At 39.5% G+C, this 12,256-nt stretch overlaps 1 protein-coding gene across 1 annotated transcript; it reads left to right on the top strand.

Annotated features, from left to right (window-relative positions):
• The first annotated feature begins 1,583 nt into the window (after positions 1-1,583).
• Positions 1,584-11,148, top strand: capns1b (calpain, small subunit 1 b). The gene is made up of 11 exons (XM_071495896.1): positions 1,584-1,830; positions 3,212-3,266; positions 3,445-3,481; positions 4,467-4,559; positions 7,906-7,963; positions 8,202-8,266; positions 8,703-8,771; positions 9,443-9,521; positions 9,655-9,771; positions 10,219-10,277; positions 10,738-11,148. Exons 2-11 carry the CDS (start codon positions 3,220-3,222, stop codon positions 10,762-10,764), a joined length of 651 nt encoding a protein of 216 aa, XP_071351997.1. The 5' UTR covers positions 1,584-1,830; positions 3,212-3,219; the 3' UTR covers positions 10,765-11,148.
• The last annotated feature ends 1,108 nt before the right edge of the window (positions 11,149-12,256 follow it).

Genomic DNA, 12,256 nt, shown 5'->3' with positions numbered 1-12,256 from the left:
AATAGTAATAGTAATAGTAATATAAATAAATAATAGTGATTAAGAAAATATCGATAATAATTCTTCTGAAGAATCTTTAGTTTCTAGCTGCGAACACCAAGGAACAATGAATATGATAATTTCATTACTGTTCATTCATAAGTAAACGCTTCAGTTTGATCACTTTATTTTGAAAGTATTGACCGGAGGTGGTACATCCATCAGTGTGTGGCGTATTTCTATAACGTTTTGGAAATGGGACGAATGGTGCTAAATACTTCTAAAAGTTACTAGGTTTCCAGCAAGTTGATCTGTTTCTGATATTGTGCGATTAAGATTTCCAGTCATATTATTTTGGAAGCCATGAGCGGGAAGCGTTTCTGTGCTTTCATCTGCTGTCATCTGTAACCTGACATGTTGCTTGTGTGTATTACTGATGTAGTTCTTCACTGTGAAGAGGGGGGCAGTAAACACTCTCTATGATCTTCAGAGAAAGAAAACTGCAAAAAAAAAAAAAAAAAACTTAAATAATACAACCTTTTATTTTATTTGTTATAAATGCACCAACAACAATCTGTACACATGAACATTAACACACATTAATCTACTGACCTTAAGGAGTTAACACATGCTAATTTACGACAGTGTTACTATTCCACCAGAGGGCAGCGTTTTAAAAGCTTATTAGTGTAAAGGCAGAAACATTTTTATACATACCAACTTTTCATTTCCCGTCGCATCCTTCAAAATAAATGCTTAATGGGCTAAGGTTACACAGTAAAAAATAAGCATGATGAAATAATTTCTGACACAATTGTGTGTGTGTGTGTGTGTGTGTGTGTGTGTGTGTGTGTGTTTACAAATATGCATTAATTTTGTTCAACTTTAATAAATGTTATCTTAAAAAATCTTTTTATCTATATGCAAGTCTAGTACAATTATATTAGTAGAATTAGTGTTTTATTGTATGATTAATATTTGTTTCATCTTGTTTGTGAACTTTGGCTTTAATCAAGTTATAGGAGGTGTCTAAGGGATGGTTTCCAGTGGCTATCAGCTGGAGTTTCTGACTCAATTTGTACTCCAGTGTCACAACCCTGTTAACAGCTGGAAAAAGGATGGGAGACCACACATATGTTGTAATTAAACTACCTTTCTGTTACATAACTAAAAGGAAAATTAACCTCAAGACAAACTAAATATAACATAACCAAACAGAGTGGAAACCAGAGACCCAACCCCGCTCACCAGGCTCCTGATAGAGGTGGCCACACCACACAAAGGCCTGTTCATGTTTATTTGTGCATAGCTGCTGTTTTTTTATTGGTGTGAATTCTAATTAGACTTAGGAGGTTGCATGTTCTCAACAAAGCACTTTAAACTAATTTGTTATGTTATCTTCCACACAGAGGAAAGACTTTTTGCAGCAACTGTGACTGTGTCTCTATCTTCTATGATCAAGAAAAAGAATCCAGTTAACATAGTTTTCGAGCATGATATCTGAGCTGTCCCACTGATCTCTAAACGCACCACAAACTCTATTCTTTTTCCACCCCCAGGAACCTGGTCGACTGCCCTCCCTGCATGCCTTAAGGGTGTGTGTGTGTGTGTGTGTGTGTGTGTGTGTGTGTGTGTGTGTGTGTGTGTGTGTTGGGCGGGGTTGATGATGCATTGAAAAAGAACTTGGATTTTTTTTGCTCTACTGGTTTTTCAGACACTGGGAGTGTCCTCCTGCCTGAATACCCCCCCCCCCCCCCTCTCTCTCTCTCTCCCTCCTTCAGTGTGCCTTTGGCTCTCTCGCCCTCTCGCTGTCAGTCTCTCCTCTCTTCCCTCAGAGCAGCGCAAGTCTCAGTAAGTAACACAAAACCTTCTCCCACTCGTGTTTTTATGTGTTTAAAGTGTTTTGTGAACTGTTAGTCATGTGTGTGCTGGTTTAACCAAGTGTGTTGCTATGCAGTGTGTGTTCACCGCTGTGCAGAAACCTGACACTGTGTAGACTGTGTGAGGATGAAGGGCTTTGCATGTTGCATATCGTTCAGCCCTGTATCCAGACGCGGAAAAGTAGCAACAGGAACAGCGCAGTGTGGAAACATTTCCAGTCTTTAGTTCAGAGTTTACCTCAAAGTCAACAAAGCTCGGCAGTAAAATGTGCTTCAGGAAGTCAGAGCTCAGAAGAGCAGTTACAGTTCAGTAGTTAATGAGCTGACAGCTGGTTCAGGTGACTGCTGCATTACAGTCCTATATAGTAAAACACAGCACTATAAAAATACTCAGTAAGGGTCTCTATTTAATAGTTTCAGGCTGTACAAAGGTATCAGCAAATAAGAAGTACTTCAGTTTTCAAAGTAAAAGTACTCATTTCGTGGAGTGGCTTCTTACACAGTCTGTTACTGATGCATGAAGGTGTAATTAAGCTGCATTTATATGTTGCTGGTTGAAATGGAACTAAATGCAACTACTTTATATAACAGAGGAAGGTAAATGAATCAATAACAGAGTGGTTATATGTGGGGCTGCATCTAATGACTGTTGTCATTCTTTATCTTGCAATTGTTTTGTAGTTCTACAAAACACACACACACACACACACACACACACACACACACACACACACACACTGCACATGATGATATTCTGTTGATTGTCTTGTCTGAACAACAGTTTAAAACACAGTTTAGAGATTTAAAAAGCAACAAATCCTCACAATTTAAAAATTGGAACTTTTGAATGCAGTTTGACTTAAACTAATTAAATAACTGATTTTCAACATATCTGGTTATTTTTGAACTAATTGTTTCAGATGTAATTATGTTTTGCAAAACTTTATCATTAAAGCAAATAATAAATTCAACTAAAGATTATTTTTTTTATTATTTGTCTTGTAGTTAGATTTTTTTTTAATCAACAGTCCAAAACCCAAAGAAATTCAGTATATAAAGATATGAAACAGTCAAAAGCAGAGATCCCTCACATGTTGAGAAGCTGGAACAAGCCAATGTTCAACGTTTTTGCTCAAATAATTGAATAAAGCTCATCACATATTCTCACAGGTCAGATGTATTTTATTCAAGCTGTGGATATGTGTATTAGTGTTTATTAAATGCTGCACTGTGGTGTTAATGAATCACACGGAGATGGAGTTGTTTCTCTTTTATTTCTTGCTCATTAAACAGGTAAATGTCTCTAATTATTATTCATCCGGTGATTCACTCTTTTTTTCTGTGTCTTACAGACGACAAAATGTTTCTGGCAAAGAATTTAATCGGAGGAATCATTAATATTGTGAGGTAAGCACACACAGGATGGCTCTCTGTCTCCTTTGGCAGAGCTAGGCTAGCAGTTTCCCCCTGCTCCCAGGCATTGTGCTAAGCTAGGCTAACCACATCCTGAACCAGCCTCTGCACTGGGCGATGACATCAGAGCTGCTGTCTGATCTGTCTCCTGTGTTTTGTGTTTTTTCCACAGCAACATTGACCCTGCTCAGTTCATCCCTTCAGACCCTGTAAGTACCAACGTCAGAACTGCTCTGTGTAAAATCTGATGACCACCCTGTTCATGATGTCTGAATTATTTATTAGGTCTTCTCAGGCTGATATATTTCATATAATGTGCTTAAACATTTCCCTTTGGCCCAGGAACTAAGTAGAATCAATAAATGTCATGTTTTGACATATGGGTTGCCAGGTGACAGTGACACATGACACAAGAAACTTTTTCACCTTTTAAATTTGAATTTATTTGCATGGAAATGTCACTTTCATGGACTTATAATAATATCAGCAAACTAAATTCAGCATATTCAACTTGAATTATTGATAGATTTCTTGTATTCTTTAAGGTGTTGCCACAGTCATGTAGTTGACATCAGGTGGATGATATCAAGTTAATACTCAAGTTAATGCCAGAGTATTTAAGTGGTACAGCTGTAGATTGTATATTATTGTAGTTAATTAAGTAGTTGAATTAATCATTCCAGCCTGATCCCGGCACAGAATCCACTTGGATGAAGTCAGAATGGAGCCTGGAATGTGCCAATGGTCAGCAACAGACTGACATCTTTAATTGAAAAAAAAAAACAACAAAAAAAAGATTGACTAATGACAGCAAATGATTATGAATTGATTAATTACAATTGCATTTAGATGATGTAATAGATATAATAATGTGCAGTGGTTTAAGAACAGTGTACTCTTGAAGGGAACATGAGGGAAGATTCAACAAAGTTTGACTGAGTTTTTCTACATTCTGAACATAAGTTGATAATAACATCAACCTGTGTCCATACGGATCCTGACGCTTAAACTGACAAACTCTTGATTGAATCAACACTCTGATTTCTCCCAGTGGAAGATTTCACACACAAACAAACACAGTGAGCGTCTCATTGCAGTCAGACTGATGAATGTGTGTGAGTGTGCGACCTCACAGTAGCTCTCTGTCTGTGTCTGTGTGTGTGTGTGTGTGTGTGTGTGTGTGTGTGTGTGCAGCCTCCCCCTCGCAGACCGCTGAACTTCGCCGAGTCTCATGAGAACGAAGAGGAGAGACAGTTTCGGAAAGTTTTCCAGCAGCTGGCTGGAGATGTAAGTCTATAATATTCACCTTTAATCCACTTGAATCCTGCATGATCTCCTGGCGGTGTTCACACTGATTCTCAAGCTTTAAATCCAAATTACACCGTTTCTATACTTCATTGTACTAATCAGGTGCTCCCATCGCTTTTTGCACTATGAGCTGTTTTGTTTCATTACATTCACAAATCATTTGCTCATGTCCTGGTTTGGATAAGGGGCTGGTTACCTGCTAATGACCAACTTAATTCAATAATCCGTAGTTTGTGTTGGGAGAGTGGCAGGGAGCTCTGCTGCAGAGGAGTTCAATGTAAGAATGACTGTAATGCCTGCAGTCACATGACTGCAGGCATTACAGGAAACCTATTCCAGTCTGTTGTGTAATTACAGTTTAATGACTTGTTTACATCAGTCTCTACAGTGCCGTCGAGCATCTGCCCACGTTCTCAGTAAGAGCTCATCGTAGAGATGTTGGTGGGATATTTAAGGCGGCTTATGGCAAATAGCTGGTCGGTCTGTCTGTGGTTCCCAGTGCATCTTTTTCAAAACAATCAAGAAAACAATAAGTAACTTTGAGGCATGTTGCTATCTCAGATTTTGTATTGATTATATTGTTTCTGTGTAAGTGAAGCATGACAATTCCCGTTGTGGAACGTAATGTATCCATACTTTACACGCCAGTGTAGTGATCTGACTTTTTCTGCCTTAATCTCTCTCTTTATTCTCAGAAATTCTTTCACAGGTTTGCTCCACCCTCTTAAAGGAGTTTCCTGTTTTTCATGAAGGAAAACAGTAAACTGTGAAATTGACTGTTCTGTTCCTCTGATTATTCAACTGCTGACCTGATTTCAAACATCAAACATTTTTATTTATGTTCCGTCTGTGTCTCCGTCAGCTGGTCTTTCTCTTTGCATTTCACCTGATCCCTCGTCACTCACACACCTGTCTGCTGCATTCCAGACTTAAAGCTCCACCCTCAACTGCCCCATCCTTCCTCTCTTTTCTCCCTTTGTCTGGTTCATTATCACACCAGGCAGGTTCTGCAGCTTCTACCTGTCTGATTCCCACTTGATCTCTAATAGTTTAATAAAGTTTCTGTGCTCCTCCAAACTCTATGTTACCCAGTATTCTCATGTTAAACACTGAACCAACTTTAAACTTTACATCATTATAATTAAATTGAACCTATTCATAATCAGAAATCGGTCCTCCTAACACTCCAGGACAATACAGTGCAGTGATTTCAGAGCCGTCTGTGGAGGACATTTCCTACATCTTTGGGGTTGGACAGGTCAATATGGAGAGTAACATGCCTGTTATCAGCCTCAGCGTGTGTTCAGCCTTTAATCTGTGTCAAAACAGACAGAGAGAGCTTGAAAGGCTGAGGTGACATCACCTTATCTCAGTCAGGAAGTTTAATAATGCCTTCTTAAGCAGTAATGTGGTAATCGAATCAGAGGAAGCAAGAGAAACCTCCAGAGTGGAAGCGGAAGTCTGTCATTTTATTTGATATAAAATTACAAATGCTAAATAAGTGTTTAGTGAAGCTATAATGCACTGCACTGCATGCTGTTTTAATTTTCAGTAAACTATATTCTTAATTCCCACGAGTGTTATCTTTCAGTGTTGTTTACTGTGTGTTAAGATCAAAGATGTAGTTGGCTGTTGTGTGGTCATACAGTCAATTTACAGACTTTGAGGGTGGAGGAGTATAAAACTCCCCAAACAGGCTCATTTTTATGGATCAGCTGGAAAGTGCAGAGATAAACAGTGAATGCATTTATTATGCAGCAGAGTCGGCTTCAGGGTGTGTTAGACACCTCTTTCCCTGCATTCCTGCCATTGTCTAGAAGGGCGCCGCTCAGGCCTTAGGGGCGTTGTACTATGTGTGTGTGTTTACATGTATGTGTGTGTGTCTGAGGTTTTCTCTGACTCATCAGAGGGGTGTGTACACCAGTTAGACCAGAACTCATCCGGCTCTCGGTGGGTGGATTTTGTCTAATTCAACATCAGTAATAAGGGTGATGATGAAGGCGATGAAGATGGTTGAAGTAACGTGCCTGCCAGGCAGCCACCCACCTGGCTCTGCTCCAGGTGGGTGGGGTCAGGTGGCAGCATTGACTGCTGACTCTCTGGAAGCTTCCTGCTGACTTTTTAAAGGAACAAACTGCGGGTCGGCCATAGCAGCAGCTGAAAGTGTCAAAGCTGCATTTAAACACATCAACAGTGAGCGGGGGTGAAATCTGACGATTTGAAGGAATTCATCTTTAACCACTTAGCATCAGTTTCACCCTTTTATTCCCCAGGAGCTTTAAGGTTGTTAAAATCACCTAATTCCACAATGTCTGAGAGTGTAATACATCTTCTGTATCAGCCTGTTGATTTCTGCACAGTGTGCTCCAAGCCCCGCCCACCTGGACCCACCATCCAACCTTGCAGGATTTGGTTTCTCTGAGTGTTTACCTGAAATCTGCTATATTTTTATTGGATTACTCAGAAAACAGTCAGCCAATCAGTAGAGAGGCTCAGATCTTATCCTCTGATTGGCTCTCCAACCTGTTGTTATTAGAGGTCCAGAGAGAAGCCTGAGAGAGGAGATGTAAAAGTACACTGAGATGGTTTTTGGTTGTATAAATCTTTTCACAGATTTATTTTCCTCCTTATTTTGAGATCTTATGATTTGTCCTCCTGGAGAAATACTGACTTTTTGGTGATTGCACAGATCACAAAGAAAGAAAAAAGAAGAGAAAAACACATCAAAGATGAATTAATTCCATAGTCACCACTGTGTCAAAATCCTAAAGGTTTTTGTCAAGATCAAGAAACAATAAGACAACTCTCTGGTGAACTTGTAATCTCGACAAGTTTCCTGTGTTGATACCACACATTGACATTTGTCCTGGTCATGTGAAAACAAATGAACACACTCCTCTTAACCACACTCCCCTCCAGCCTTGTTGCAACTGAATTCATCTTTGCTCGCACATGCACAGTTTCACCAGAAAACTATTTCTATTTAAATTAGAAATTACTCAAGAAACTGAAATGAGGGAATGAATAAGATAATACAGTACTGCAAGAGAACCCAGTGTGCAGAGATAGCATGGTGTTGCATCACACGTGTTTTAGCAACATGGAGTTGTTATGAGTTTGGACCTTGTTCATTTTTTTTTCAGCAGTGAGTCAGAAACTGGAAAAATATCAGAGGCAATAAAAGGAAACAGCTTTAGTTTGGTTTGAGTCACACTCAGATCAGCTGTGACTCACTTTGTTTGTGGGGCTTCTCTGTGGAAAAAAACAGAGAACACCCGGTCTAATGTGTGTGTGTGTGTGTGTGTGTCTGTGTGTGTTTTAACAGGACATGGAGGTGAGCCCCGATGAGCTGAAGAACATCCTCAACAAAGTAATTTCCAGACGTGAGTCCAGTTTGGTTTTTCATAGTGAATAAAGCAGAGATGAATCAGGCACTGATCCACAGATGGAAGAACCACAGCCTGAAGTATTTTAGTTGGTTAGTGATAGGGATATTTCTCTTTTTCCTGCCTGTGCCTGTGAAAACTTCAAGGGCTTGTTACTGATGTTTAATCAGGTAATGTTTGTTTATAATAAATATGAAACTAGACTGAACTAAAAGTTCTTGCTCTCTTGTTTCAGATGATGGCCTGAGGACTGACGGTTTCAGCATTGAGTCCTGCAGGAGCATGGTCGCTGTCATGGACGTATCCTGACACAAAATACAGTACTTGTGACACTGAGTACTACTGTGTATCATTGTTAAGTGTAGTTTCAATAACAGTAGTAGAAATGATAGTAATACCGGCAGCAGTGGCAGATGTAGTAGTGGTAGTAGTACCAGCAGTAGCAGGAGTAGAAGGAACATCAGAAGTGTTAGCAGTGGCAGAAGTTCCAATAGTCATAGCAACCATAGCACTAACAGTAGCATATGTAGAAATAGAGGTGGCAGTAGCATTAGTAATAATACCAGAAGTAGCTGTAGGAGCAGAAGCAATAGCAGTAACATCAGTGGAAGTTGTTGTTGTAGCAGTCATAGCAGTAAGTGTAGTTACAGTAGTAGCTGTTGTCGTTGCGACGGATAATGGCAGTAACACTGGTTCACTGGTTTTCGAATTTGACCTTTGACCCCGTTCCCTTCAGAGTGACAGCACTGGGAAACTGGGCTTCCATGAGTTCAAATACCTCTGGAACAACATCAAGAGATGGCAGGTCAGTTGTTGTTGTTGTTGTTGTTGTTCTTCTTCTTCTTCTTCTTCTACTTCTTCTTCTTCTTTTTTTTTTTTTTTATAAATGAGAACTGACTGAAACAAACACCACATAAACAATACATGCACAATACAGACATATCTGACGCTCAGTTGTCAGTTTATTATTGGGTACATGTGGCTCGGAGGCTGTACAGTTTTACTGTGTTATTCTGACAGGTGTTTCTATTATTTTGTCCACCCATTTATATCACCAAGGGTGGGTTAAATAACACAAACATCTCTCTGCATAATGCAACGTAGTTCAACAGCACCACAGAATACATCTTTCTGAATGATCATGCAATTGAATCAACACGTCTCTAACAAAGTTAGAAAATACTGAAGATTACAGCCTTCATGAAGGAGGATTCACAGCAGGACTGTTGGATTAGACTGCATTAGTTTTAGTTAGGTGTTTCTGATAAACTGGTAACTGAGTGTACAAGTATAACATTAACACAGACCTTCATCCATCTGTCAACCCAAAAGAGATCTGTGCTTTGTAACAATAAAAAAATCACTGATCAGGTTTATGGGTCACTGTGACAAAACATTCAAATTCACTTAAAAACTGTTTTTTGAAAGAGTTGTGTTTGTGTTGTCTGTTGATTGTTTGTTGTTTATTGTCTGCAGAAGATCTATTTATCCCATGATTTGGATGGCTCAGGTGTGATTGGCTCAGACGAGCTGCCGGCTGCCTTCAAGTCTGCAGGTGAGAAACCTGCTGTGTGAGTAATCTGTGCAGTCTGAACGGAGCATGAAGTTTCACATTAATTGTGTTGTATATGTCTGTGTGTGTCTGTGTGTGTGTGTGTGTGTGTGTGTGTGTGTGTGTGTGTGTGCAGGTTTCCCTCTGAATGATCAGCTCTTCAAGCTGATTATCCGTCGCTATAGTGATGAGCACGGCAAAATGGACTTTGACAATTTCATTGGCTGCCTGGTGCGACTGGACGCCATGTGCAGTGAGTCTCTCCCCCTCGCCTCCCCTTCCTCACCCTCTCTGTGACTTCAGATATTTTTTTGAAACCTGACACTCACAGACATTCATATTCACACAGTGAGAAGATTTTGTTTTGATGTTTTGAACAACCTGAACTCTGAATTTCAAACAGTGTTAGCATAGCTACATTCCCTTTTAGGCAGATTCTTTTTATGTTCCAAATTAAACCATGATATCGTTTTCCCCTTTCTGCTGCTTACAGTGAGCGATAAATGTTTTTATAGGGGCATCACTGCATCAAATGGTGATATTTTGGATGTGACATGCATTAAAATTCAGCCTGACATTCTGATTCTTTTGAACCACTTCTTTTGAACAAACTACACTTTACAATGTACAATATTGTTTAAATATCAATAAAGTATGGAGTCATTGAACATGGTAAATGAGATATGCATGTGTCCTGCAGGAGCCTTTAAGACCCTGGATAAGGACAACAGCGGCTCCATCGACCTGGACATCAAGGAGGTAAAACACACTTCACTTCTCTCTCCTCTCAGAATTTACCCACTGACATGGGTGAAAGTTTAGTTTCAGAGTTAGAGGAGGCACAAAGTGACGTAAAAAATAAAACAAAAAAGATTTTTTTTTAATTAGTTATTGCACTTATTATAATTAAATTCTAGCATAATGTTGGAAAATATTTTCTGGAACAAAAACATAGTTTAAATGACTTTTTTTCGACCTGAAAAAGCTGAGTTGGATTACCTTTACAGTAATATTGAAGGCACACAGATGAGTGTGCTGATTCTGATTCTGATCAGTTCAGAGCCTCTCTCACTATTCTCTCAATGTTCAGAGAAACGTCAAGAAAACTAATTTGAAACAATAAGAGCCTAACGAGAAGTGAAGATATGCAGTGATGAGATGAGGTTTGGATGAACACTGACGCTCGCTCTCTCTCTCTCTCTCTGTCTCTGCCTCACAGTGGCTTCAGCTGACGATGTATTCATGAAGTGGCGGAGAGAAGCTGCTCCTCAACATAGGCTTCACTTCTTTCAATTCTTCCCTCACTCCTTCTCATTCCGCTTTATTACATCTGTGCGTTATTATGGATGTGTTTGAGACCCCACCATCTCCACGGTAACGGGACCAAAATGCCAGTGTCGAACTAAAGGGCAAAATCTGACTCGGACCAAAGTGGAGCCGACGCTGCTGCTGCTGCTGCTGCTGCACTGTCCTGCTGCTGCCAGGCGGCGGCACTACAACGTGTCACAGATGTTACAGATTTCTATATTTCATGTTTTAAAGGTTCTTGATTTTTGTTAGGCTGAAACTGTATGTGGAATTAACTCTGAATGTTTAACAGAATAAAGCGACGCAACTGACACAAATGGCATTTTAAGAGTTGTTGTGGCTGGTTGTGGGTGTGGCTTCTTTGTTGACTGGGTTTTGAGTTGACTTTTTTTCCAAACCAGGTCAGCAGTGGTGGCTGCTGCTGCTGATCACTGTGCCAAAAAGAAAAGGGAGCATCTGATATATTTCCTTCAGTGTGGCAGAAAAAGGCTCCCAGACAGTGGGTCCTTAATATACCACTGACCGGTTTCATTACTTGTCCTTTTCATCTGACATGATGACAACGTACCAGCTACAGTACAGTTTATGTACTGGATTTATATCATAAATGTATGGAATAGAGTTTTTATAAGAAGGATAGTAATTAAAATGGTGTAACTGAGACTGAACATTGACTTTGTAATGATATTAATATAGTTGTATTATTTTAGCATATTATAATTTCAAATATTGTCATGGACTGTACCTCCAGTAAATGTCCTAAACTAGAGGCTTTTTAAGTCATATCCCATGTAAACCTCCTTCCTTTGGGTCTGGAGCCTGCACCAGCATGAACACTTCACTTTGTTCAGTTTGTCACAGGGTGGGGTGAAGACTTCACAAACACTGAAGTCATTATTTTCAGGCCCAATAGCAACACACACACACACACACACATACAGTTCATTTGCATTTTTTCATTTTTTACTTGTGTTAACTGTTTTAGTCAGTCATTTAAAAGAGGGTCTCCCCCGGGTCTATATGTACCATCTGACTTAGCCTGCCTGCCACATTATTCTGGTTTGACTTCAGAACCTAATGTGCTATGGTCCAAAAATAAAACATTCAAATACAACAAAGAAAGAACAGTTCGTAAAGCTGGTTTAGGTCATGAGAAAAAAACCTGTTAAAAAATGTCTCTTTTTGTGCATATAGTCATGAAAATTAGGAATAATTTCCTTGTAAAATAGTGTGAATTTCATGTCAGGTCAAACCAGTTTTTAATATCTTGAATTATATCTTCATACATCTATATCAGATATGGAAAATACTGCTGCTTTAAAGAGGATCAGAAGTTTTTATATACTACCATTGACACACTCCTCCAGGGACAGGGATTGAACCACCGACCTTCAGGTTAGCGGAGGACCTGCTCAGAGCCACGGCTGCCC

Source organism: Trachinotus anak, unplaced genomic scaffold, assembly GCF_046630095.1.
Source record: "Trachinotus anak isolate AG129_WGS33_773 ecotype Australia unplaced genomic scaffold, CSIRO_AGI_Tana_v1 ptg000014l, whole genome shotgun sequence".
Classification (NCBI taxonomy): Eukaryota; Metazoa; Chordata; class Actinopteri; order Carangiformes; family Carangidae; genus Trachinotus; species Trachinotus anak.
Note: the sequence above shows the minus strand (reverse complement) of the source record. Positions and strands in the feature narration are given on the sequence as shown.

Bases quoted from the DNA above. Each gene is read 5' to 3' on its own strand.
- capns1b (XM_071495896.1), top strand. From the start codon at position 3,220: ATGTTTCTGGCAAAGAATTTAATCGGAGGAATCATTAATATTGTGAG. The intron at 7,964-8,201 runs GTGAGTCCAGTT...CTCTTGTTTCAG, and splicing joins CAACAAAGTAATTTCCAGAC to ATGATGGCCTGAGGACTGAC. The intron at 9,772-10,218 runs GTGAGTCTCTCC...TGTGTCCTGCAG, and splicing joins GCGACTGGACGCCATGTGCA to GAGCCTTTAAGACCCTGGAT.